The sequence below is a fragment of the Lagopus muta genome, chromosome 1 (genome assembly GCF_023343835.1).
Source record: "Lagopus muta isolate bLagMut1 chromosome 1, bLagMut1 primary, whole genome shotgun sequence".
Classification (NCBI taxonomy): Eukaryota; Metazoa; Chordata; class Aves; order Galliformes; family Phasianidae; genus Lagopus; species Lagopus muta.
In genome coordinates this window covers 75968816-75996755 of record NC_064433.1, presented here as the reverse complement: position 1 = coordinate 75996755, position 27940 = coordinate 75968816, and the positions used below count along the sequence as shown (strand labels likewise).

At 40.3% G+C, this 27940-nt stretch overlaps 2 protein-coding genes across 7 annotated transcripts in view; both read left to right on the top strand.

Annotated features, from left to right (window-relative positions):
• MFAP5 (microfibril associated protein 5) overlaps nt 1–27940 on the top strand; it is a 263735-nt gene that overhangs the window by 143738 nt on the left and 92057 nt on the right. The window lies entirely within an intron of this gene.
• Nucleotides 31–27903, top strand: FOXJ2 (forkhead box J2). Of its 6 annotated transcripts, XM_048930539.1 has the most exons (13): nt 32–383; nt 776–858; nt 1082–1197; nt 17540–17892; nt 18383–18457; nt 19102–19170; nt 19496–19636; nt 20099–20297; nt 22139–22459; nt 22841–22942; nt 23410–23610; nt 24724–24822; nt 25409–27903. In XM_048930539.1, exons 4-13 carry the CDS (start codon nt 17560–17562, stop codon nt 25495–25497), a joined length of 1629 nt encoding a protein of 542 aa, XP_048786496.1. In that variant the 5' UTR covers nt 32–383; nt 776–858; nt 1082–1197; nt 17540–17559; the 3' UTR covers nt 25498–27903. The 6 variants fall into 6 exon arrangements, with proteins under 6 accessions (XP_048786514.1, XP_048786496.1, XP_048786506.1 ...); XM_048930549.1 differs by lacking the exon at nt 776–858; XM_048930522.1 differs by having other exon boundaries at nt 776–1197.

The window sequence follows — 27940 nt, the reverse complement described above, 5'->3', positions numbered from 1 at the left end:
CGTCCCGTGGTAGTCGGGCCCAGGCAAGAGGAGCTGGGGCCTGGGGGGAAGCCAGGGACGGCCTCCGGGCAGCCGGGGTGGGGGAACACCCCCGTAGCCTGCTGGGGTGGGGGAGAGACTGCCCGCCTGCTCCATCCGCAGCCGGGAGGGAAGCACCTGGTTGGGCAGCCCTGCTCGCAGCCGGAGCACCCGGCGGGCCCTTGTCGTGGGCGGACCCTCCGGCCCTATCCACGTTAACTAGCGAAGGGGAACTTAGCATTGGCCCCCAACCCCGCTAACTAGCTGAGAGTGGGCAAAGGGCACAGCACTAAATCCTGATAGAGAAGAAAATCTACTCTTCCACAAGGTGGAAGAAAACCTGCTGGAGATCCTTTGATACCTATGTAAGTGAGAAGGATCCTCATTTCCCCAGTTTCTGAGGGTTGTGAGAATAACCCTGACTACCTACTCCCCTTGCTACTTAGCTGCTGGGTGAGGGAATTCTTTCCTCAAGTGAGGAGCGAGCCCTTAACAAGCTCTTTTCTAGACCAGATAGTAAACGGGGAGACTTGACAGAAGAAACCTCATATGCACGAGAGAGGCAGTTTCCAAAATAGAAATAAGTAGGAGCTCCAGATAATTACCTAGTAATTTTAATTATTTACGTCTGGTCAATAGACAGCAGAGAAAGTAAAACAAGGGAGAAAAAGCACAACCAGATTTGGGTACTGTTCTTCCCTTTTCCAGTTGCTGTCTGCCACTGTTTTTACACAGTTTTTACTGATATTATCCACAGAACTGACAGTTCTTTTAGAGAAAGAGATTTGCCCACCCTTAAGGACAAGGTGTGCCTACAGGAAAAAGAAGAGAGACTTCCAGGTATGGAGATTATTTAAGACCAATATCCCTAATCTGGCAGTCAGTGAGGAAAAGAAAAGGCTTTCTCCTAAGGGAGACAGTAGTTAGCTGCCAGAACTGAGAGAGGATCTCCATCCAGGAATAAAAACATCAGTTTCAGGAAAGTGAAGATTCCAAGATTGTTTTAATACTCAAGATTCTGATTTCGTTCACAATCCCCTTGCTCTCAAAATATTTCTTGAAGAAGCTCTTGGGAGACTCTCTGAGGATGGCTCTCAGAGAAGAAGTGTGAAGAGCAGCACCCCCAGAAACCAACATTGAAGATAATCCGCCTCCCTCCCGAAAAATCTTCCTGACAGAGTGAGTGACTGCACTGTATCTCCTCCTATTCCTATGGGTCCTTCTCTTTTGCTTATTATTCTTATTTCCACATCTTTCTCACTGTACCTGCTTTCCTTTTAATCTTTTTTTTTTTTTCTCTCCTTTTGTTTCTGAACCTCTTACAAGCCTTTTTGTGTGCATCTTTCTCTCATTTGGCAATCTTTTACACTATATGGAATTGATCTAATTCTTTCATTGTTTAGTTTTCTTGGATACCTTAACTCTAATCAATTCCAAGAAACCTTTATCCTCTCCCTTATACTTTTTTTGCAATGCTGTATTAATCCTAGGCTCAGCCTTTAATCGTCACTGGCATGGAATTATTTTCTGCCATTTAGGCATCTTTGAGAAGGATAATATTGTCAAAAAAAAAAAAAAAAAGCATTCTGGAGACACAAATGGTGAGTTGTAGTGCTAGTGTTCAAGGATGCACCCATGGGGTTGGAGTGTCAGTTCTTCATTTGTGCACTACCGTGTGAATAACCATGGGAATGAAGTGATTATGGGCTGCGTACTATGCTGTGCTTGGAAGCTGAACATACAGATCTCAGAGCTAGTGCTTTGGGATGCATGTCCTATTGTACGTAGAGATTGTAGGATAAATTCTAGTAGAGTGCCCTTGAGAGTGCTGTTGTGTTTGGGGTACTGTACTGTTGTGCTCGGGGTCTAGGAATAATGGTAGTGGAACCTTCTCAGAAAGCAAAAATAAGCCGTTCTGTAGTCTTCCTGTGTGTTTTATGCTGTGTTCAGGAGCTTGGAATGTGAATGGTAATGCAGATGCTGTGATGAGCCAAGCTAGTTGCTTTCTGTAGATGAGACAGTTAATTCCAGCCTCAAATGAGTATTCTGACACTGAAGTGACTTCCTAAAAAAAAAAAAAAAAAAAAAAGTTAAAAATAGAATTTATCTCAAATGAGACCACAGCAGATTCCTGTGGGAGAAGAATCAAGTCTAAGGGTATCTTACCTGAGATATTTATGTTTGTGTTCTGCAGTGAGGAAATCCAAGATCAAAGGGCATTTGACCAGGACAGGAACCCTTTCAGAATCTATTTGGGATCACCGTGGTTAACAGGGAGTCCATGAAGAAAGAACTTGGTGTAATTTATCAGTAAGATCAAACTGAAAATGCCTCCAGGTTCATCCAAAGTGATTCCCAATTTATGCTAGAAATTTTGACAGTTATTCTTAGCTTGAGAAGATGCCCCTTTCTAAAGGAAGACTGAATCAAGAAGCGTATGTATGTTTTGTGGATATTGTTAGATGCTCTCCTACCTGTTGTCTTATAGTTATGCAATCAACCTGTTTTGAGTACAGTGTTATCTAGTGCAAGGAAAGAGATAATTGAGGCATTTTGGCCTTTGTACACTGGGGGGGGTAACAGGCTTTTCATACTTGGAGGTTAATTTACCTTGCTCTACACCCATGATCACAGTAATGACTTGACGTTTTTCAATTGCTTTTGGCTCTGATGGGTGCCAGAGCACTTCACAGAATGTATGCATGCCAACCTTATGAAAATTTGCTCTCTATGATTTTTTTTCTTGTATAGAAGATGCTTTTTTTTCCCCTCTTGATTATGATGTTAAAGATTAAGATTTTTTAAAATTTTCTGTCAGAGCTTTAAGTATTCATGACAGACATCCAGGGTTGAAAGTCATGTGCATTAGTGTAATTGTTTGCTGTTTATTTGTTAAGTGCTGACTGGGCATTCAGTGCTAACTCAGATACATGAACTTAAGCCAATCTCTGCTCTGAAAATTTCATAGTATAAAACACAACTGTACTAAAGTCAGGATATACTGATACATTCAAAGAAGGGAATGATTTTTAAAGAGCATAGATTTTCAGTGACAATATTGGTATATGCATCAAATGTTTATCATGGCCTGAATGTAGCTTCTTCTGAGATGGAATACTGCAGCTTTTCTGCTTTTTTTTTTTTTTTTTTCTTACAAAAGTATATGAAAGAAAAATGATGAATATTGTGTACTAAAACAAAAGTGCAAAGTAGTGTACAGATGCATTTGATTGAAAGTGCTATGTCTTTGAGAGTTTACGTTAAGAATATTAAACTCAAAGACCTAAACTTAGACTTCTAAAGCTGATGTTTAGATACCTAAGTAAATAGCCAAATTCTCATAAGTGATTCAGCAGAAGCAATGAAGATATTAGTATTTTAGTACAGAGACTCCTAGATGTTTGTATGGATTTGTACATATAAATTTGGTCATTCATATTTCCAAAAGTTGACTTTATAGTTGAAGCAGTTTATAGTTCTGCCCTGTGTGCACTCTGTCTGTTTATGAGAACTGATTGTATGTCAGGCCCTAAGGTAAAAATGAAATAAGAAAATCTGGAGAGTTATGGGGAAAGGATTATGTTACTGAAGGATTAGAAATTTGTATTATTATTCAAATATGTATTCTGTAAGTTCCTTGGATTTTATCTTGAAATATATAGGCAAATGCATAGGGTCAGATCAAGAGTCAGAGAATTTCAAATGAAGCAGAATAAACAATTTAAGGGGTTTTGATATTGCTTCCCCATCCAGTATGTGATTTTGACAAATGCAGTACTTTTTTTTTTTTTTTTTTTTCCCCAATAAAAATAGAGCTGAATGCTGCTTGTGTGTCTGGAGAAGTTTTTTCTTAATCTAGAGGTACTGGTATCTTTGCATCCTCCCCTAAATGTCAGCTGACCTTTATTTAGTGGGAGATTCAGTCTGCGTCACAGTTTGGATCTTTGGCCCTTCAAGTGTCAGAAGGGAAATATGATTAATTGCAACTGTGATATGGACAGTTGTCCCTCAAGAGCAAGTCTGAGATCTCAGAGATCTCTAAGAGAAGGCTTATCTTATTTTACACATTTGTCAGACAGGAACTGCATCTCTGTCATTAGCAACCAAAAGATGAAATTCTTTTGGACTCATTTTTCTATTTGTTTTTCCCAGTCTTGGAAATGTGACCAATGATGTTCAGAACTCTGTTTTGTAGTACTCAGTTTGCAGAAACTGTTGCTGTATGAATTGAAACTTTTTTTAAAAAAAAAAAAAAAAAAAAAAAATCCACCCAGTTTCTAGGACATCTGATCTGGAAGGCAGCCTTGAAAATGAGAGTAGCATACAGTTTAATGGACAGCCTAAAATGCCTGAACTCCAGTTGTGTTAACTCTGAAACCTAAAGAAAAGCATTTTAAACCATTATGTTGCTGGCTTCTCTTGTTATTTCTGCAAGAATATCCAGTTGATGTGTCTTACAAGGATGATAAGTGCTTGGTAGTTGGAGTCAATATTGCAAATTCTGCTGTTGATTTGTCCCCCTTCGTTCTAAAGGATATATGATGAACATAAAAATCTTTTGTGTACTTCTTCTCTGTCCTTAGTTTTTCATATTTCAACGCAGCCTGCGTTATTGAGAGAAGGCAAAGAATGCTGCCATGTGTCTTCACAGTTAATGAATTGGAAAATGTTCAGTTTACATTTGAAAAGAAGCATGGAATATTGAAACATTCTCAGTATTTCTGAAGACCTTGCAACAGACTTCAGGACCCATTTACTGTGGTGGCCTGTAGTGTTTTATCAAGATTTGAGTTGTTTTATCCTTCTGTCTTTGACCTATCTTGTCCCCTACCCCATCCTAAAATGAGTTAGTATCTTAAAGGTAGAAGGTGTATGGATTCTGCAAGTTGCTGACCATTGCGAGCCCTTTCCCAAATCCCATCGCTGGCTTCTTTTCATCATGCCATAGTCAGATTCTTCTTCACCTTTAAGGTTCAGCATGCTTCCACCCTTCCTACTTCTTTAATCTCATTTCCTTGTATACCCCACTGTTCATCCCAGTTCTCTCCTTACTGCTCTTTGTATCTTATTTTCCTTACTGTCCTTTTGTCATTCTCTCCTGTGGTTCCATAAACCTAAAATGCAATTACCTCTTTGTAAAGCAAGCATTTCTAAGATGCTTTATTGTCAGCAGTTCTTTCTTTACCTATTTCATAGGCCTTATTTCCGCAGCTGCATTTTGACCTGGTTGGCTTCCATTAGATAGAATACTTGTGGACACAAAACACTGTGGGTGGTTGGTTGGTTTTTGTTTATTTGTTTGTCAGCAGTTAAGAAGCCTGCTTTTATACAAATATAAAATAAAAGGAGTTTGCTTCCTCTGAAGATATACAGGTCATCTATGCTGGAGAATGACTCTTTGTAATCAGACGTTCATTCTTCCACCTTATCTTTTCCACTCCACTTCCTCAAGATTAACGAGATTTTGGCTGATCAGAATGGAAAAATCCTTGCATTTACAATCTCCGGTTGTTCCCAGCATATCAGGATCTTGGTTTTGAACTGAGGTATAATAGAAACTGAGTAATGAGGGAGAGATGAGGAGTGAGAGCTTTTATACCTTGAGGAAGAAGTATTTGCTTTTTTTTTTTTTTTTTTAAACACTACCAATTCATTATTTTTTATGCTCCTTACTGTGTAAAGACTGTGGGTGATGATAGTGGAAATATGTAATAACTGTTTAAAGTTCAAATTAGAACAACTGGGAAAGATTCTGAACTTTTTGTGGTGACAAAGGAGTGAAGTTTCAGAATTCTCATTCCCTCTTCCTAGTAGGAAAAAAACCAACCCTCCTCTCTATCAGTAACTTGCAGAGAAAATGAGCACAACTGTTAAAAGCAATTTCAGAGCTACTTACTTTATCTTCACCTGAAAATGGGCAAGATTTGAATGTAGAGAACTGGTCTGGGAGATCTGCATTCTTTGCATGGTTCTGCTGCTCCTGTGCTGGCTGACCTTGGGCTGTGCTCTTCTCCTTGCAAGACTTATTTATATAAGAATTGGGTACTGATCCTTTTTAAGGGTTCCAAAGTATTAGAAACACTTCATAAATCTGGGTGTTATTATCAGTGGTGTTCTTCCTTAATTACAGTGTGAAATCGAACTCAAAGACTCTGTATGCTGCTTCTCTTGGTATTAAGCAGTGAAAGCATGATGCCTCAACTCATTTTTGTTTCATGGAAGGACCCAAAATGCCAAAACTAAAGGGTGGCAAATCCTCTATGTAGCCCAGATCTGTTTTTAAAGTTGACTTCAGTATAGGTATCCTGACTCCCTTAAAGTGTCTCCTAAGATCTCTAATTACCTCTTCTTGGCCAAGTCTCAGGGTCTCTATTTCATCTTCATCCTTCTTGGCTTCCCTGCTGTTTTTGACACTTGATCATGCCCAGTCTTGAAATCTTGTCCTCCCTTGACTTTTGTGTCTGTATTCTACTAGTTTCCCTGTAACTATCCTAGTTGTTCATTCAGTTACTTCTGCACTAGGCCATTTACTGTACTCCATTTTTTTTTCATAATTTAGACATAGAAACCCACCTGTGGTATGCTCACCTTGCTTTTCTTCCTCCCGGTGATATTAAATTATGTATCTCAGTGTACCACCTTAATGTTGGTGTTATTAAGCTGCAGGGCTAACAGTCATCCTTTAGTGATGTCCTTTTTTTTAATGGGAATATGAATGAAGTTTTCATTTATAAATGCATGTTGCATTCATCTGAGCTGGGTTTTTGTGACTGAAGGTTTACTGCTGGATGTGATTACTGTAGGCAGCTAAAATTGAAGTCCTTTTGTTCAAGCAAGGTGCTTCCATGAGGCTGGGGGAAATACCTTTTCTTAAGTATAGCTTATCTACAATTTACTTCTGTTTTTCCAAGGGGAAATTGCATTCTAGTTACGTGTTCTTAAATTTGAGTTATTCCAGAAACAATAACCAGTACCTTCCTCAGTGTAGGGCTACTTGTTCTATCAATATTCTTAAATGCCAGATATTTATCTTGTCCACCTAAAATATTGCATAGTGGTTCTGAAGATGGAGGGGGCACTGTAGAGATTCTGTTGTGGTGATGTATTTTCTTTATGCTTCAATGTTCTTAGTTTGATTTTTGCTTCAAATCTGTTATTTTGGGGATGTTATAATGGAATATGGGGTTTAAAATTAGAATAAATCATTTTTGTGGTGGTCTGATTACAAATAAAGTAGCTTTTGGCACAGAAGTGTTTCAGACATGCCAGTGTTCTTACTGTCATTTGCTGTTTCTTATGACAGGCATTACATATCTCCTACTCTCACTTGCACAGCAGCATAAATTAGGACTCTAATCTTAACTTTGAACAGACTTTCACACTGAGGTTTCTCTGAATTTCTGCTGAATGTTTATATAACAAATGCCAAAATCTTTTTATTAGTTCATCTTAGTGCCCTGACAGATTTTAATTCTGGCTGTACTCTATCCTAGCCTTGCATGCATGTAAAGATTCTATCTTGACATCAGAATACTTTGAATGTTGGCCATCTATTAATAAGCTTAAACATGTAAGTTGAGTTTTGTAAACCAGATTTATGCAGAACTAGTACACAGTGTGCTTTTGGAATTGGAATCTTGATGCACTTCTGGCATGGGAGTTTTGGTGACTTTATAGTCCCCGCAAACCTTACATCCATTCCACCAAGACTACATAAACACTCAGAGCTGTTCACTCACTAAATTCAGAATTCAAAATTATTTCTTACTCATGCACCTTTCATAAGGTGAAGGGAAATGTGCTGTTATGATATTTATGTCATTAGAATCTGTTATGTAAATAAACTTGTTTTATTTTTCTTTTCTCCTCCTGAACTTAGCATGAACCTCATTTTGTTGAGATTTGTTTATTAAAGGAAAACCATATCTGTAAAACGATATGATTATAACAGAACAATTAGTTCAATGATATGTAATAAGCAATAAAGGAACAGAAAATTTTGTCTCCTTTTAATTCTGACATTTTAGTACCATCTTAGTGTATTATTATATTTTTTAGCAAATTTCCTGCTCAGAGTGTCTTTGTTACTGTATTATCTATGTTCTTCTACATGAAATAGCATTAAACATTCAAAGCGTTTGATCTTGCACACTAAATAGTTTTGCATAAGAGTTGGAGTCAGATGACTAAAATTATGACAATTCATATATGATATGCTGTGCTGTGTATTTAGATGACAACTTCCTTTGGGTGAAGTATTTAAGCATATTTTTTTTCATTTGATTCATGACCATTCTGAACTGTGTATGCTGTACTACCATCTCTCCAATCCATTAATTTATTGGGAATAAATTATTGGCATATTAGTTTAACTCTCCTATTAGTGTGGAGCTTTGTTTCTGGATTTTTTTTTTTTTTTCTGCTAGTTGTTCCCCTCCCAAAGAGGGGAAGCGTAGTTTTAGGGTATGATGTTACCTCTTTGCCCTAGGAGATGCTTTTCCTCCTTTCATATGACACTGCAGACAGAAATGTACTTTGAATCTGCAATATTTCTTGGGTTTTTTTTGTGTGTGTATGCTGATACAAGGAGCCCTATTAGTCCTTTCATGTTAAGTTTCATTTTATGAGCAGTACAAAGTAGCTTCTCTCTCCCTTTTGGATTTGATTCTAGAAACATAAGGAATTTCTGAAGACTTTTCCCAAATTGTTACCAAAATGATGGATAGCAATTTCAGACTATACAGATAACCAGATAAAGTTTATCTTTTTGTTTCATGTAAGAGGAAAAAAAGTCCCTTAGTGAAGAGGCTTACTTAGAAAAGGTGGGATTTTTTTTAGTGTTTTGTTCCTGCCTGCTTAGTCCTTATCTCCTTATTTTTGAGGAGGAGCATGTCTTGAGATGGCAGGGTTTTTTTCATGCAGGAATTTGCAGCATTGATTCTTCTTTCCTTTTTGTATTGGTGTTAGAGTACAGGTTTCCTGCATTTGTGATTTGTATGAGTACTTCAAAATTATATTTTCCCATCAAAGTAGAAACTGTCTATTTTCCCATGTATTCTTGTGTGTTACCTTCTTTCTTAATTTCTGAGGCAGTTTACTTTAATGGACATCCTTCTCACTATTCTGTTTCATAAAAGTTGTACTCGGCTGCTGCTTTTTTGCCTGTTTGTTTATTTGTTCAGTACACCACAAGCTAGGTTTATTTCTGATTACACTAGATGGATATTTTCTTTTAGATCACTGTTCTGTGCTTTAGACACCTAAATAGAAGTGACCTTATTTTTACAGGTGTTCTGCATCAATATGTCTCACTGCTTAGTAGTCTGTTCTGCGTATCTTCATTCTTAAGGTTTACGTTCAGAAATTTGAGTCTCCTTTGAATGTGTTGACAGTAGTGTTTCATTGGGTTAGAATAGCAGGAGGAAGAAAAAACAACATTGAAAATAAATATAGAGAAATAAATTTACAAGTCTGCTATAGAAATTGAATGTTCTGTAGCTTGTGTACAAGTTAGTTTCACTTGTTTTACTCTTCTGCTTCAGTTGTAATTGATTCTGAATGGACAGCCTTTGAGTCCTGTCTTAGAGAGTATTTTTGGTTGTAAATATTTATGAACTGCATTCAGTATGAACCTTAGAGTGCTCTTCCTCGCTTTCTTAGATCTTTTTCAGTCCTGATATATAAGTAATGGTGATACTGGGTAAGAGCTGACCATTGAAGCACTCACAGCAAAGTAGACAAAGTGCAGATTTTTTCAGTCCAGCAGCAGGTGTAGTACAATCTGATAGACAAAAAGGTGGCTTACATTCTCAGTGGGAGGTTTAATTTACTACTAGAAAATATTCAAAATGAGGCAGTAGCTTTACTGAAAAGTTGTAGTAAAGTATTACTGGTCCCAAGGAAATTAGTAGTTACGAACAGATAGTCAGTGCTAGGATTTTCTTTAATATACTTTTGTTATAAATCAGACAGATTCTTGTGTATTTAACTGTAGGTTTGAATTTGATACTTGGGTGACATTTTTGCATCTCTGATCTGTCTTAAATTGGGACTGTTCTGGAATTAGTTGTTGAGAAATGAAGACTCTGTAGTCAATTCCCAGCTGTTGATGGTGGTTGTAACTGCTAACCTTATTGAAGATTTTTAAAATCAGCCAATGCATAAATGGGTACCATTTACTTCTGTACATATGAAGTGGGAGATTATGAATTCTGGTCTTTAACTTCCTTTTTACTTGAAGTTAATTCTGGCTTGCTAATGGGATAGGTTTGCTTGTTTGTTTAAACACCCTTGGTTCCAGTTCAGTGTGTTTGTTGTTAGTAGTAAGTTCGTTTTTTTTTTTCTTCTTTAAATACAATCATAAAAAAAAAAAAGAGTTTGAAAGAAGAATTGCTGTGCAATAAACTGTGAATTTGGTGGAATCATCAGCTGCTGTAGTTTGGCTGCGATGTTGTTACATTGATCCATTAAGTATTGTCCAGCTGGTATACTGCCTGATTAGGTGAATGAGATATGTTGCAGAAATTATAGTAGGTGTTACTGTAAATGTCCTTTTAAATAATTGTGTGGCAAATTACATCAAATTATTTTTGTGTGATTATGTTCTGGAATTGCCTTCCATGAAGATTTGGCTGCATTTGAATATTACATGTCCTGTATACTAGGGACACATTATATATAAATCCAGTAACACAATCAAGTTTAAACTTGGAAAAACAGTCTTATTCTAGTTTGAAAATTTTCATGGGTTGCTGTTGGGTCCAAGTCTGCTTTCTGTTCTGAACAACTGTCTAGTACAAGCATGTACAAAGTGTGGCCCATGCGTTGCATGCAGCTTGGCACAGCTTGCAGTGCAGCCTGCCCTTGTGGTATTGTGGCTGCTGCTCTGCCCTGCTGGGTGGCCTTGCTTATCCCTGGGCATGCACCTATTGCTCAGCAACAACAGATCTGTCAGAGTGCTGTTGATGCTGTCTGAGCTGAAACCAGGGTGCCAAGAGAGCATAGTACAGTGCCAACTTAAGTTATGGCAAATAATATTGTGCATTTTGGTACACTGGCTAAACACAGACCTGTGAACAGAGAAAAATACGCAGCCATGTTTTCTGTTTTGATACAGGAATTTGAAAATAGATTTGAAGATTGCAAAAAAAAAAAAATCATCAATTTTTTTTTGTATACTTACACTTTTGTATATGCAACTTTATTTTCATTCAACATAAATACATTTTTCAAATGGTATGTATAGAGTTGCCATCAGATATTCAACACAGAAATCTGATTGTATCTTTTTACCAGAATTTTATAAGAAAAAATATCACTTGCTTCACAGTCATACTTTATTCATGTCATCGCTTTTGGCAGTGTGCACATTTGTGAGCAACTGCTGTCAAGAATGAAGCACAAGAAAAGTAAAAATTGATTTAAAAAATCTCTAATGAGCACCTTGAGAACTCGCAAAGAGCTGCAACTACTGCCATAAAACAGGGCTGATGCTTTGGTTTCACAAAAACAAGGTCAAATATCCCACTAGCTTTGTTTTTGTTGCTTTTTTTTTTTTTTTTACCTTTAATAAAAATATTAAACGTTGAAATGTTTTGTTGCATACAACATTAACTTTAGTACATATTTTATTATATATTTTATGGGAACTGCTCCAAAAGTGATGCCTCCTGTTTTCTTACGTGTGCCCGTAATGTCAGAAGAGCTTTTAAATTGTTATTTAAGCTTTGAAGATTTTGTTTTCTTATCAAAACTTTTATAAACCAGGGAATTAAAAAATTCAGATTCTTAAGTGTGGATACAATAGGACCCAGTTTTAACCTGATTGCCGCCTTGACAAAGGTGTTCTACACTAATACAGAAATGCATGTATATTTGTCAGTTAATGCATTGCCTATCAACCTTAAGTTTTACCGTATATCCAATCATTCCAAATGTTCTACTGACTTAGCCTGGGCAAATCTGAAGCTTATGGAAACTCTTTGTTTTTTGTTTCTTAAAATTCTGTTGTTTTTTAAAATCCTGTTCTTTCAAATTGGTACTTCAATCTGTTGTAGACTTTTATAACTTCATTTTTTTAATATCTGTGCTTGTCTTAAAAATAACACAAATGATGGGGAGGTTGACTGGTAAACTTGTGCTAGCAATATGAATCAGTAGTAAAATAGCTTCAATTGATATTTCGTAATAGTTTAATATGCATGTGATAAGATGATTTGTTCTATGATTCCACTGTGGAAATTTAATCTTATGAGGCATGCTTAAAAATTTAGCATTCAGCTGATATTAGTTTGTTTTAGTTTGTCCAAAGTTCATCAGAATAGCACTTTTTGGTGAAGACTGTACAAGTAAAATTACCATGCAAGTTTAGCTGTGTTTCAGTTAGATTTATAGATCAGCAATATTTTTCCATGCCCCCAGAATCTGTATGAAAATGCGTTGTTGCTCTACCCTTGTATAATTTGGGAAGGAGTAATTACCCGGCATTTATTTATTTATTAATACTTGAGACAACACTTTTTGGTTGAGGTGATCTTTATCCAGGAGAGGTTCAGATTGGATATTAAGAAAAGGCTCCTCGCCGAGAGGAGGTGGTCAGATACTGGAACAGGCTCCCCAGCAAAGTGATCATAGCACTGAGTCAGCCAGAGTCTGTCAGAGACACAGAATCACAGAATGTCTTGTGTTGGAAGGGACCTGAAAGACCACCCAATTCCACCACCGGCTCTCCATTGCCACAGTCAGGATTGTCATCCACTGGATCAGGCTGTCCAGGGCTCCATCCAATCTGGCCTTGAATGTGTCCGGGAACAACAGTATCTACAACTTTGCTGAGCTGTCTGTTCCAGATCTTTACTACCCTCTGAGTAAATATTTCTTCCTAACATCTAACCTAAAACTTCCCTCTTTTAGTTTAAAGCCATTCCTATTTGTTCTCTAATTAGCAAACCATATGAAAAATAGGTCTTCTTCCTGCTTATCATCCCCTTTAAGTACTGGAAGGCCATAGTAAGATCTATCTGGAGCTTTCTCCAAGCTAAGCTAGCCCAACTCTAACCTTTTTTCATGGAAGAGGTGCTTCAGCTCTCTCATATCTATCACCCTCCTCTGGACCTCCTCCACAGCTCCCCATCCTTCTTGTGCTGATGACCCTGGGCCTCAAGAGGGCAGATTAGAGGGAAACAATCTCCCTTGCTCTGCTGGCCACCCTACCTTTGGTGCAACCCAGATAGATACAGTTGGTCTTCCAAGCTGCAAGTGCATGCTGCTGGTTCATGTCCAGCTTTTTGCCTACCAGGACCCTCAAGTCCTTTTCCACAGGGCTGCTTTCAGTGAGTTCTGCAGGTCTGTATACATATTTGTGATTGTCATGACCCAAGTGTAACACCTTGCGCTTGCCTGTGGTGAGCGTCATTTGTTTCTTATATATTCCCTTTCCAAGTCTGTTCAGGTCCTTCTGAATAGCATACTATCCTTCTGTTGGATCAACTACACCACTTAGTATCATCAGCAAACTTACTGAGGGTACACTCCACCCCACTGTGTAGGTAATCGATAAAGATGTTGACGAGCACTGGTCCCAGGACTTAGTCCTGGGGGATACCACTAGTGACCAGCTTCCACCTGGACATAAATCTGTTGACTACAGCACTCTGGCTGTGATATTCTAACCAGTTCTTTATCCACTTAATAGTCCTGCCTTTAAATACATCTCTCTCCTATTTAGTGATAAAGATGTGGTGTGGGACCGTGTCAGAGGCCTTGCACAGGTCCTGATAGACGACGTGAGTTGCCCTTCCTTTGCATACTGGTGCTATCACTCCACCATGAAAGACCACCAGACTGATCAGACTCAATCTACCTTTTGTGAAGCTGTGCAGTCCATCTTGGATCATCCCTCATCTCACATGTGCTTTGGTAGAGCTCATTAGATCTGCTCCAGTGATCTTCCCAGGCACATAACAGAAATCCTTTTGCAGCCCTGATTTTCTAGTTTGGTCCAGAGTTAGTAGTCATTGCTATCGACTGTGGTACTGTGGCAGATGAGTATATAGATAGGTTAATAGCAGTTGGGTTTTTCCTTTCCTTCACGGAAAGAAAAATTTTTTCCACCCGTTACAGATACTGTAATGTTGCAGTTTAACTTTTCAGTCTCTGCATGCATTGGAGTTTGAATTATAACATTAGCTGTGCAGTTAGAATTTGTTTTCTGAGCCCAATGCATTGGTACGACTTTTGGTAGCTGAGGGATGGATTTTGTTGATGTCATGTGATGGATTTTTAATCTCTGAAAAGTGTGATGTGCACATGCATGAAAATGAGAAGTTTAGTGCCCGTGAATTTGTTGGGAGTAAAACAATCCTGATCACCAGGATATGCTGGAAGCACCCATCTGGAAAGTAGTTGTGCAGAAAAGGACCTGGGAATCCTGATGGACACCAAGTTGCCCTTCCTGCTGAGAAAGCTAAAGGAATTCTTGGCTATATTAGGCAAAGTATTGCCAGCAGGTGATGAGAGGTGAACCCCTTCCTTGATCTGGGACTAGAGGTGTTCCCCAGGGGTCAGTGCTGGGTCCAGTCTTGTTCAATATCTTCATCGATTACTTGATGAGGGGATAGTGTCCACCTCAGCAAGTACACCAATTACACAAAGCTGGGAGGAGTGGCTGGCACGCCTGAAGACTGTGCTCCTGTTCAGCAAGGCCTGGACAGACTGGTGAGTTCGGCAGCAAGAAACCAGATGAGGTTTAACAAAAGCAAGTGTAGAGTCCTGCGACTGGGAAGGAACGATCATGGGTATCAGTACAGATTGGGGCACAACCTGCTTTAGTGGAGCTCTGCGGAGAAGGACCTGGGGGATCCCGGTGGATGACAGGCTGGTGATGAGCCAGCAGTGTGCCCTGGTGGCCAAGAAAGCCGATGGGATCTTGGGCTGCATTAAAAGGAGTGTAGCCGGCAGGTCAAGGGAGGTGATCCTTCTCCTGTACTCTGCCCTGGTCAGGCCTCACTTGGATTATTGTGTCCAGTTCTGGGCTCCCCTATACAAAAAAGACAGGGGTCTCCTGGAGAGAGTCCAGCAGAGGGCCACAAAGATGATTACAGGCCCTCCCCTGACATCTCCCCTGTGAGGAAAGGCTGAGCGAACTGGGGAAATGGCCATAGACTGGAGCATAGCAAGTTCCGCACCAATATGCGAAGGAACTTCTTCACAGTCAGAGTGACAGAGCACTAGAACAGGCTGCCCAGGGAGGTTGTGGATTCCCCTCCTCTGTAGAAATTCAAGACCTGCTTAGATGCCTACCTGTGCAGCCTGCTGTAGGGGTCTGTTTTGGCGGGGGGTGGACTCAATGTTCTCTACAGGTCCCTTGCAGCCCCTGCAATTCTGTGATTCCTCTCTTCTCAGCACTTGCGAGGCTGCACCCAGTGCTGATCCGGCTCTGGGATCCCCAGTATAAGAGGGACATGGGCACAGTATAGAGCATCTAACAGAGAGCTATCAAGATGATGAAGGGTGCCTCTTTTATGAGGAGAGGCTGAGAGAGCTGGGACTGTTCAGCTTGGAGAAGAGAAGGTTTGGGGGGTCTCTAAATGCCTGAAAGGAGAGTTCAAAGGTGATAGAGACCAGCTTTTGTCAGTGAAGGCTAGTGCCAGAACAAGAGGCAGTGGACACAAACTAGAATACCTCTGAACATCAGGAAGCAATTCTGTGCTGTGGGGATAATGGAGCATTGGCACGGGTTGCCTGGAGAGGATGAGAGGTCTCCTTGGAGATCTTCAGAAGTTTCCTGGGCGTGATTTTGGGAATCTGCTGTAGGTTTGGAGCAGATGGACTCAGAGTCCTGCTAACCTCAGCCAGTCTATAATTCTGTATGATGCATATCGTTGTACAGGAAGAATGAGGAGCTCCTGTGTCAAAATGCTGGGTCCATCCACACTCTGTTATTGACAAATACCTATTTTTAGAACTGATGTCTATTTGTTACTTGCACAGATGGGTGTCTCCCTGTCTCATCTGATTTGCTCAGATGAGTGATGGGCTTGGATGGGAGGTGTTGTGTAAAGAATCTTTCAGAAGTGGGATACATTAGTCTTTTCTCTCCTAGATGTATGTGTGTGGGTAACTTGTTACATGACAAAGTACGTAAGTGTATGCATGTGTTTAGGAGTTTAACTTTTGTATGTACTAGCATGCAATGGTATAGTATTGTCTAATTTTCTAAAATGATTAATTTCCAAAGTGGCAGATGTAAAACTTGCAGCCTTTTAAGACTTTGTTCTTCTATTTATGAAAAGATTAAGTGTAGAACAGTGCAGTTTTTGGCTGTGGAAACTAGCTTGGTCCAAACTTAAAGAGATTGCTCCTTGCATAATGATGCAACAATTGCAAATAAGAATAATGATATTTATGATACCAAGACTAGTACAAAAGACAGCATATAAGCTTGTGTACTGAGTATGCAAAGGTATACGTGTTTGTACTATTAAATATTTTCTCTTATGAAATAATTAAATAGAATATCTGGGTACAAGTGCTAGTCATGTTGGACAGATGTATCTTACTTTATGAGAGAAATATGTAATATTTATGAGAGGAAAGATCATGAGTCTATTTCTGTCCTGTGTGTGAGCCTTGGATAAGGCTGTTTTTATTCTGTCTCAGATTTGGGGAAAACAGTTTCTTGTTGTGAATTAAGCAAGACTTAGTAATAATGATATGTATATTTAGGTCGGATTGGTTATAGTAGGCAAAAGTTTAACTATTACAAGCGTAATATGGTCCGCATCTACCTCAACATGGTAGTTGTAATTATCTGTATATAGTATTTTGCATAATCTTGGTGTTTTAAATGAGATACATAATCCTGGCTCCAAGGAGTAGTATTAATTACAATGTCACCTGATGAAAAAAAAAAAACAAAAACAAAAAAAAAACAAAAACAACACCAAAAATAACAGTTTTGGCCTTAGAGAGAAATTAATTTCTCCCAAATTAAAATGGTCACAGTCCTGGGTTCTCCAGAAGACCTTAATTAGATCATTAAATCCATTGTTTGGTTATGGTGTGAAGGAGTATTCCCTTTTAGCTTTGATTCTCCTCTTACCTGATACAAAAAACCTGCTGGATTATAATGTAATCTTGCTGAAGGTCTCAAGGTTATATTGCTTAGATAGTAAAGGAGGGAATGCGATACAGCTGCAGAAGATAGTCTACTTCCTTTAAATAAATCTTGGTTATTCACCTGAGAACAGTTGAGATGCTTTGGATAAGACTGTACTAGCAGTTATCATCAGCACTTTCCTAGCTGTTATCGGCAAGAGTGGCCCTCCAGAGGATGCAGAGATAGGCCTTTTTCGATGATTATATTTTGCTGTTAATAAGGCATATCAAGTAGGATGGTCTTCACTCAGGTGTTTTTTAATAGGGGAAGAAGTAGAAGAGGAATGCAAATGTATATTTCTGTTCTTATGGTTCATCTTGATTGTATCTCTGGAGATCCTTTTCTCCTTCTGTCTCCTCACAGATATAGCTGCTTCCAGTATCATGGCCTCTGACCTGGAAAGCAGCCTCACTTCCATAGACTGGCTCCCACAGCTTACTTTAAGAGCTACTATTGAAAAATTAGGGGGTTCATCACAAGCAGGACCTCCAGGGGCTGCCCGAAAGTGTCCTCCAGGCTCACCGACAGATCCCAATGCTACGCTCAGTAAGGATGAGGCTGCAGTGCATCAAGATGGCAAGCCACGTTACAGCTATGCCACTCTGATCACGTATGCAATCAACTCATCCCCTGCCAAGAAGATGACACTTAGTGAGATTTACCGTTGGATCTGTGACAACTTTCCCTACTACAAAAATGCTGGTATTGGTTGGAAGGTAAGGACTTAAATATCAAAAGTGCTCTTTCTATCTAATAAATTGACTTTATTTTCTTATTTTTGCTCACTGAGCAAAATGAAAATGTGAAAATAAGATGTCCAGAGAAGAAATGAACTGAGATGGAAGTCCCATTTTCTTTGAGATTTTTGTTATATGTGTGTGGCAGCCCTGTAAGTAGGACCCTGGGGAAAAAAAAAACAGCAAGACAAAAATCACTACCCACAAAACCCACATCACTACCAACCTCTGCATTACACTGATAGTGTTTTTGTAGTACCTACTATATATGTGTAGATGGTTTGGCTGCATGTTATCAGCCTGATAAATTCCTCTGATTTCCTTAGCTTCTGTTCTGCTCTACTGTGGGTATATATAGTGCATTTGAGTATGCACCACCCTTCTGTTTTCTTTACCCATTCCTGAACATACACAGAAAGCTGTACATTTTTGTTATAGCACTTACCTTTGTCTCTCAATCTCTTTTCAGAACTCAATTCGTCATAATCTCTCTCTGAATAAGTGCTTTCGGAAAGTGCCTCGACCAAGGGACGATCCGGGGAAGGTAAGAAATCTGGATGCTCCTGGCCAAACCATTTAAAACTGCATGGAATGAGCAAGAATTGCCCTTTCTAACTGATTGGTGGAATTTGAAACCTGAAATGTAGGCAGAAAGGGAAGCAGTAGTAAATACAGCGGCTAGATTCCCTTAGCTTTCCCTTCTCTGACTGAAACAAATCTCTCTGTGTGAAATGTGTTTACATCATGTGTACATCATGTGATGTCTCCTATCATCATGGTGGACCTCCTTTGGTTCCAATCTTATATGCTAATGTCTTTCTTGCACAGGAAAGACCCAAGTGGGCACAGTACTCAAAGTGGAGTCTCACAAGTATGGAAAAGGGGGTTCCTTGTAGTTCTTTTTGCCTAGTCTGAACACTGAGTTGGTCCAATAAAATTAAGATGCTGTGAGGAGACACTGGAGGGGAACCGTGGATCAAGACATCTTATGCTCTTGGAGTGATAGAAGTGGATAACATCATTGTTCAACACAACACAATGCAATCTCTTCCAATTCTTGGTTGTCTGATATTCGGTGTGGTTCTGTTATTTAATTGGTGCTGCATTATTTGACACAGTAACCCATAGAAAGCTCGCTCTTTGATTTAATAACGCAGTCATTCATTCACCAGTGGGTCTTTTTTCCAGGGCTCTTATTGGACAATAGATACGTGTCCAGATATATCTCGCAAGAGGCGGCATCCTCCTGATGATGACGTGAGTGTTACTGTTTCCTGACAGCATGGAGCAGTAGTGCGAGTTCCATTCTTGTTCAAAGGAGTTCTTCCAGCACTCCTGGGGGAGCAGCATATATAGATGAGGAGGATTAATGTGTATGTTGTGCTCATTGGCCGTTGTTACTGCTTTTCAGTAGCAAAATTAACTATATTTGTAGTTCATTGTCTTGTCTCTTCAGTGACTAAGGACTAGTCCTCCTGTTTTCTAAGCCATGAACTACAGTAGGGGAACTGGCTTCTGATCTGCAGTTTCACTTCTCCATCTGTTATTTCTTTTGCGTTCTTACTCTCTTCCCCATCCACAGATACCACAAGACTCCCCAGAGCAAGAGGCAAGTAAGAGCCCCCGAGGGGCTGTTCCAGTCAGCACAGAAGCCTCTTTGCCACCTGAGGCTACCCCTCAGCTGTCACTCCAGAGCACTGCCCCCATTGCCAACTACAGTCAGGTAAGCAGCGGAGAACAGAAACCTTAAGAAGTGTGAAAGAAGGAGAAGGAAAGAGCAAGGGGTGCTTGAATGGAAAAGTGGAGTGGTGAGAAAGGAGGGAATAGTGAAAAATGGTGAGGCAGAAGGGAAAAATTTAAAAAGGGAAGAAGTTAAAATTGATTAGACAGAAGATAGTGGAGGAAGTGATATTTAAGAAAGGGCTGAATAGGGATAAGGGTAAAGGCATAATGGTATTAGAGAGCTGAAGAATATGCTGGAGCCAATAAGCTGCAGGGTGAGGGTGAAGGTTAACTGTCCTCAAGGGAAATAGCTTTTGCGGAAGACCTGCTTACTGCAAGATGAGCAAAGTGATATGAGTTAGCAGTGTATGTTCTACCTGTATGTAGTTCCTGGGCCCTGTCAGAAGTTTAAAAATCTAGTGTAAAATAAAGGCCTAATTTCTGTCATCTGTGGTCCTTTTAGCAGTCTGCAGGGCCTGTGGATGTTGCTTCTACTGTAGCAGGGGGACAGGGCCGTGAAGGGGCCGATGTACCCCCCCCACTGTACAGTGCCAACCACGACTTCAAGTTCTCCTACTCTGAGATCAACTTTCAGGATCTTAGCTGGTCCTTCCGAAATCTCTACAAATCCATGCTGGAGAAATCATCTTCCTCTCAGCACGGTGAGTAATCATAAGGACCATGTGAAATAGGCAGATACCTGTTTACACAGTCTTGTCCACTCAGCTATCCTTGGTATGTCTCGGATCTTTCATCTTTTAGGAGCAGAGGCTTTTTGGTGTGCTGTAATTGGTTCTGCCAGAGGCAAATAAGAAATCTGCATGTCCTTTCATTATTGCGCCTCACTAATTTGCTCAGAATGAAAAGAATAATGATTTAAAAATACTGTATCCTAATACAAAAGCAAATATTTAAATGGTAGAAGCATAGAAAAATGAAGACCTTGAAGAATAGCTTGTCTGAGAAGTATTGACAATCTGTCGGGCTAGAAACTGTAAGAGGAGGAGGATTTTTTCATGTAGGCAGTGGAATTTCCCCAAAAGGAAAATGAGAAGTCATCATTGCGAAGATCCTTTAAAAGCAGAATTGTACAGAGTCTTGGAGAACTGAACTTTGAGGAGGAGAGGGAGCCTATAACTTCATTCGTAGCTGACATTTCTGTTACTGAGGAAGCAGCTACCGGGAGGCATAACTGCTGTAGGGATGAGATCTGTGTTTCCACAGAAAGCACTTCTGGAGAGTCTTCAATTTTTGTCTCCATCTTTAAATATTCTTCTAAATACTAGTCTGGTGTAGGAAGGAATATGTGATTAGATGAGACTTTCACCTTTGCTCTCAGCAAGGATGTAGTGCAGGCAGTTTGTTACTCTAGGAGAAGCCTGATTTTGTAACTTCAGTGAAATAATAACAAGCTTTCATCAAGTGGCGCTTGATATTACCAGTAGGAATCTGTTGTGTGAGGTGCTGTAGAATAAGAAGGTTACTCAAATGCAGAAAAGAACCTTGACTCACTCTGTGCCTCTGTCTCTAAAAATTAAGCAACGATCTGCTTTTCTACAGCTGTAAGAACGTCTAGGAAAACTTGCAGTTTTTGATGAAATTGTGTTGGTAACTTTGAGTCTGGATATTGGAGTCAGAATAATATTGACCCTTTTGCTCCATTGCAGTTAGTAGGTCTGAAGGTTGATTTTGGCTCTATTGAAAAACTTGCTTGCTTTTACAGAGGGTCAGATGATGAATGGTTAGCTGAGTTTACTGGCAAGTAATGCCTTTCACTGCTATTTTTCTTAGAATTTCCATAACATAAGGAGAAAATAAACCAGGGAAGCAGATGTAAGAGATATGCAGAGCTCCTGATGTGGGGAAGAATGGAGAACATATGATGTTCTTGCATGTAGGGGATACCTGTAATGGAAGAGAATAGAAATAATAACACCTAAAAAGTCAGGAAGAATTAAAGTAATAAAGGAGCCCTGATATGTGCTCTGTGTATAGAAGCAGTAGGAAGCATGGCCACTAATGATCTGTGTGAGAAAAATTGTGAAGGTTTCGGATGAAACGGCTTGTAAGATAGACTATGAAGGGAGCTTTTGGAAACAACGAATCAGATTTATCAACCTCCATATTCTAAATGTTTTGTTGCTTAAGTGGTTTGCTTAGTGATCATTTCCAGGAAAACAATATGTGCATGAAATTTCCAGAAAGCATGCATTACTTGCTAGATATAGATGAAGTCCATGGAGGCATAGAAGTATTTAAACACTTAACACTAAGGATTTAAATTCTGCTGGGACTTTGTAGAGCCCTTTGTTGTTGATGGAACTTGGAACACATTAAGAGCTTAACTGTGCAGGTGCTAATTATTGGCAGCCTCTAGAGGGCACTTCAAAAGCTTCTTAAATAACACTGTTCATCCTCAGTGTGACATTAGGGATGGTTAATTTAAGTAGAGGTCTGATCCAGGCAGCTCTTAAAGTTTCCTCCTCTCTCTTTCATCCTACAGGTTTCTCTTCTCTCCTTGGTGACATGCAGCCCTCCAACCACAACTACTACATGTACCAGCAGCAACAGCAGGGCCCCTCAGCAGTGGGTGCTGCTCCACCCCTCCACACTCCAACTCCAGAGGGTTGCCCATCCCAAGGGGGAAAGCAGCAGGGTGGTGAAAGTTATGGCCCTCCACCAGTGATGTCCATGCACCCTCCCCAAATGCAGCATGGAGGCTACCACCAGCATCAGCATCACCCACACTCCCACCCACAGCAGCAGCCTCATCAGCACCAGCAGCAGCAGCAGTCACAGGCTTCAGTCAATAATGCTGGCTTTGGTGAGTCAGGGCTGATGGAAAGAACAGCTGGGAGAAATGGAGCAGTGGGGATCCTCAGACAGAAATTCCACAAGTGAGATTCCCCTAAGAATTGCCTATATAGTGAGCAGAAAAGGATGATAGCCAGATATGGTTGAAATCTGTGAAGGAAATTGCCTTCTTATTAGGGATACAGTCATACTAAGTTGCAGATTCTGTTCAGGGATGCAGGAAAAGTTCAGGAGCTAAATGAAAAGGGAGGCACTACCCTTGATATTCCAAGGGCAAAAAGATTTCTATCTACTACAGAATTAATATCTTTGAAGTGGCCAGTTATCTTACATTAAGGGATGGAGGAAAAGGGTGTTCTGTTGGAATAACATTTTTTCCATTTCATTACAGCATTTCCCCCTGATTGGTGCTCCAGCATTGATTCCCTGAAGGAGAGCTTCAAGATGGTAAACCGGCTGAACTGGTCTAGCATTGAGCACTCCCAGTTCTCAGGTTGGTATTGGCCTAGTGCTGAGGTCTAGTGACTCAGTGACTAGAGACTGTAGTATCTAGAATTTGGGAGTGCAGCTTTTTTTTTTTTTTTTTTTTTTTTTTCCAACTAAACTTTGGCAAGTCTCATTTTTCTCATTGACTCAGCTGTTCCATGCAACCTACTTCATGGATCCTGTTAAAGACCCTAAAGCACTTGAACACTGTAGGGATTTGGGGCAAGAGGAATTAATTCATAAAAGTATGTCAGAAGGTGAATGAGAATTTTTCCCTCCTGCTTCTCCTTTTTTTACCCAAGTCAGTGAGACAATACCTTAAAAAAGAAGCTCGCCATTATTTCGGTGACTGATCATAAATAATGAAGTTGAATTTGTGGGGAGAAAGTGAGACTTAGGAGCAGAAGACAAAAAATTTAACAGGAGTGACTGCAGTTTAGTTGCTATCTTTGACATTGTTCTTACCCTTTGCAGAGTTGATGGAGAGTCTGCGCCAGGCCGAGCGGAAGAACTGGACACTGGATCAACACCATATTGCCAATCTTTGTGACTCTCTTAATCACTTCCTTACCCAGACTGGTCAGCTCCCTCATCTGATCGGCCCTCAGCAGCCCCCTCGAATCTCTGATTCTTGTGCCCTGAACAGTGGCAAACAGGAGCAATCCATGAATCAAGGTAATTCAGAGGGAAACTAAAATGCTACATTAACGAAGGACCAATTCTCTACATACCCTAAACTTCTTGTTACATTGTAGTTAGTGTAGCACCAAGCAGCTCTATCAGAAACTGTATTCAGTTCCTTGGTTTGTTCAGCCTAGAGAAGACGAGGCTGAGGCGAGATGTCATCATGGCCATGCTTCCTCATGAGATGGAGTGGAGGGACTGGTGCTGATCTCTTCTCTCTGTTGACCAGCGATAGGACCTAAGGAACCAGCCTGAAGCTGTGACAGGGCAGAGTCAGTTTTGTTGTCAAGAAAAACCTCTTAACTAAGAAGGTGATCATATACTGGAACAGGATCCCCAGGGAAGTGGTCATGGCACTGAGCTTGCTGGAGTTCAAGCAGATGGTGCTTCCAGTCATATGGTCTGATTTTTGGGTGGTTCTGTGTGGAGCCAGGAGTTAGTCTCAGTGATCCTTGTGGTCCCTTCCAACTCAGGATATTCAATGATCCCATGAAATCAGTCTCCTCCATCTGTAAAAAATTATTAGGATGTTCTGTGTCTGTGGCCTGTGTGTGCCATTATGTGACGCATACTAGCAAAAAGAATCTTCTTCAGGAAGAATTGCATTTAAATGGTCAACCTGAAAAAGGAAAAGGGAAGGAACGGGTTTTGGTACAAAATTAACAGTAAAGAATGGCAAGGTAGAAAGCTCGCTGTTCTAGGTGGCAGTAGCGGTAAAGGAGAAAGGTTTTGTGCCTATAGAGAAAGACTGACTGGACAAGGAATAGAAGAACATGCTCCAAGGAGAGTGAAGAGATGATCTTGGTGCAACTGTGATGATGTGTGTCATCACTGTTTTTACTAAATGACTTTGTAGTAAACAGTGAAAAATAAATAACCATTTTCTGGCATTTCTAGATAAAAAGTTTATTTTAAAATAATAAGTGAAACTCCTGCCAGGTGCCAAGAATAAGACCAAGCTGTAGCTTTTGGTTGGGACCAAATAATTGAACATCTCAGTATACTGCATTTTTGAGTGAGTTGCTCTGTGGCTGGAGATGCAACCCAGTCAGGGCTAGGACAGCTGACCAGACCATTTACAGTTTGTTTCATTTCATTTCACAGTGAACTCCTATGGTCAGCCCCAGCCTCCCCATCTCTTTTCCGGTCCATCTCCGATGTATCAGATTTCTACCCAGGACTCTCCAGGATATAATCGCCCAGGTAAGAAGTGATAGTAAGGCATATTATATCTCTGAATATTTAAGAACTGGTTCTCAAGCCCTCTGCATTTCTCCCAAAACACTCACTAATCCAATGAAGTGCTCAGGGGTAGAGAAAGTGCTTGGACTGCTAAGGACTCTTCTTTAGAATTAGACTCTTCTTTAGGGCTGTGCCATAGCTCTAATAGATTTTAGAATTTCAGTGACGTGATGTCTTTCACTTCACATAAATGGTCTTCTAGCCCTGTGTCACCATCCCTGTGTTGGACAAAGGCAAAATTACATTAGAAGCTTCTGTTGCTGAAGTTCCTTTGTATTTTACCAGCAATCATCTGAGAAAAGGTAAGGAAGCTGAGGCTTTAACCTTGGTAGAAGCTGCTCTGGAGAATTTTATAGCACACTACCAACAGACAGGGAGAAATTCATGCCAGTAGTGTTATTGCATATACTGTTGAAACAGAAAAGTCCACAGTGCCCTTAATGCTTTCTTTTGACCAAATTCCCACTGTGAAAAAGTATGACATTTTTTTCTTCTAACTGTTCTTTTTTTTTTCTTTTTTTTTTTTTTAACTGTTTTTTTTACTCAGCTCATCATCTGGTCCCTCGGCCTTCAGGGCCTCCTCCAGGCACCAATGAGGAAATCCCTGATGATTTCGACTGGGACTTGATCACCTAGCGAGTTACAGACTTAAGAGCCCGTCCTTTGTGAAGGACGTGGGAGGGGAGGGGGACATGGGGTGAATGGTGCCACACCACCGTCTCCAGCCTTCCTATCTTGCCTGTATATAGATATATATTCTCTATCTCCGCCAGAGAAGCCACCGCAAGATGCTGCCGAAGATAATCTTTCATTGCGTCCTGTTTTATCTTTTTTCTTTTGTTTATTATTATTGTTGTTGTTGTTGTTATTATTATTATCAATAATTGAGCACAGCCCTTCCCCTCCTCTGGTGGCCTCGGATGCATCAGATCAAACCTTGTTGTGTGGTGCCCTGGTATAGGGCAGAAAGATAGGTCCTTGCTGCCACAAAAAGACTTCAGAAGGCTGAATCCTTGTGTGCATCTTTCTCTGCCTCTGTCATTTTGCATTTAGCAATCCCTCTTTCCCTTCAAAGCGGACAGTAAATCTGTTGTATTGGATACTCAGTGAGAGTCTAGTAGACCCTGGGAGTCTGTAGTTATGTTATTTCTTAAATGTTGTAAAGGTCAGGAGGCTAAAGGGACACTGTGGAGAGGTGATTTCAGCTCAGTTCCACACCAGCAGGAAAAGCAGGAAAAGCAATAGAGATCTCAAGTGCAAATAGGATAATCTCTTAAGTTAGAGCTAAGCTGAACTGGGAGGGAAAACCTGAGTTTGGAGAGAGGGGAATGTAGAAAAATGATGTTTCAGCAGAGAGATTGGGTTTCAGAATGCAGTGCCTCTTGGTGAGGATGAAGAGTGATTTTGAAAGGATCCTGACTGCTCTGCATTTTGCAGTCTCCAAGGAAGTGAAGCCTACATACTCATCAGGTAAAAGAAGCAGTCGAGGGTGTTGTGATCCAGGAAATTTCTGTTTCCCAGAGCTTTTAATTTCACCCCTGCCCCTTCAAGCCTTTCTTCAAAGTATGCAGTGAGGCTCTTACTTGCATATGCAAACTTAGAAGTTTTCTCACACCGTCAGTATTTGCTCAATTGTTACTTAGCCCTCTGACCCTTGTACCTTTTTGGAGACTGTCTGTGGCAACGGGAACCTTGCTGCCTTGGTGTAAGTTCTCAGTCAGTGGTCCCCACTTTGTGATTGGGTTAATGGTGGAAAGAGGAAGCTGCTGCTCAGAATGGAGGTCAATCAGGAGACTTCTGGTCAAGAAGTTCAAACCCTCTGGTTGAGTAAGAGAGAGCCTCTTAGAAGTGATTTTTGTAAGATATGCATTAGAAGAGGGGATGAAGTAGAGCTGAACAGCCAAAGAGTATTGTATAGAAGAAAGGGGACGAGTAGGTTAGACTCCTTGCAGTTCAGCTGAGGAAGATGATGGCATAGAATGTAAATCCCAGTTAATGGTTTCTGTCAGCAAATGAGGAAAGCAAAACAGATGCAGGAGTTAGTATTGAAATTCCTCCTCCCCTAAACTGTGTCCTGAGTTACCTTTTTTTTTTTTTTTCCTGATATGGCTCTGTTCTGTCAGACTTCTTGTTTCATTTTAGTATTTTGTAAAGCCTACCCCAACCCTTATTCCCTGTTTATCAGGGAAAGGAACAAGACAGAAATAAAATGTCATGGTGGCTTTGACGTATCTGGGGAAGAGGAGGTAAAAACGTCTGCTCTGACTGAAGGAAGATGGGGAATTAAAATTGCTTCTTAAATTTGTTGTAGGGATAAATCAATTGGATCTCTGTCAGGGAAGTGGACAGTCTCATTGTATTGGGGAGGGGGGGCGGTGGGATGTTCTTTTTTTTTTTTTTTTTTTTTTTTTTTAAATGTGTGTATTGAGGGGGAGTTCATCAGTGGGCATCTCCAAGAGAAATGGGGAATCCCATAGCCAACTTCAGCATGGAATTAGCCATTACCTGTGCTGCCTCAGGATGGTAATGATACAACTTGTCTGATTGGGTTTCTGTGGAATGTGGCACCATGTACAGCCTATGGTTGGTGCCAGTTAGTGCTTTGCAGAGCATATCACAGAGCCAGCCCTGCGGAAATCTGAAACCACTGGAAGAAAAAAAGAAAGATAGCTCCTTCAGCATATGAAAGTCCCCACAATTTGCATATTTATCTCATCTGCATATTGATTTGCTCCTTGTTTGCATATGTAAATACACGCCGGTCAGTGTGCAAATTAACCTCGTTCCTCTGCCTCTGAAATACATGTGCATTGTCAATGCGTGGGAAGGCATCGGGTTGGCTATGTGGAGCTCCACACTGGTACTAGCTGCAGGGAGTGAAGGGATGCAAACGTGCCATGGAAGTTCTTGCAGGCCCTTCCACAGTGGCATTGCCCACAGTGCTTTGTGTCAAGGGTCAAGGAGAGAGGGGCGTGGTCTCACAAGTTTATTTTTGTGCATGCTTTCTTAATAAAAAGAAAAAGTGAATGTTTAATGGTTTAACTCCTTTGGTGCCAGTATTGCGTTTCTTTTGGCTGCG

Excerpts from the sequence above, each read along its gene's own strand:
- FOXJ2 (XM_048930549.1), top strand. The coding sequence starts at position 17,560 with ATGGCCTCTGACCTGGAAAGCAGCCTCACTTCCATAGACTGGCTCCCA. Across the intron at positions 22,943-23,409 it reads TGAGCACTCCCAGTTCTCAG|AGTTGATGGAGAGTCTGCGC; the intron begins GTTGGTATTGGC and ends TACCCTTTGCAG. Across the intron at positions 24,823-25,408 it reads TCCAGGATATAATCGCCCAG|CTCATCATCTGGTCCCTCGG; the intron begins GTAAGAAGTGAT and ends TTTTTTACTCAG.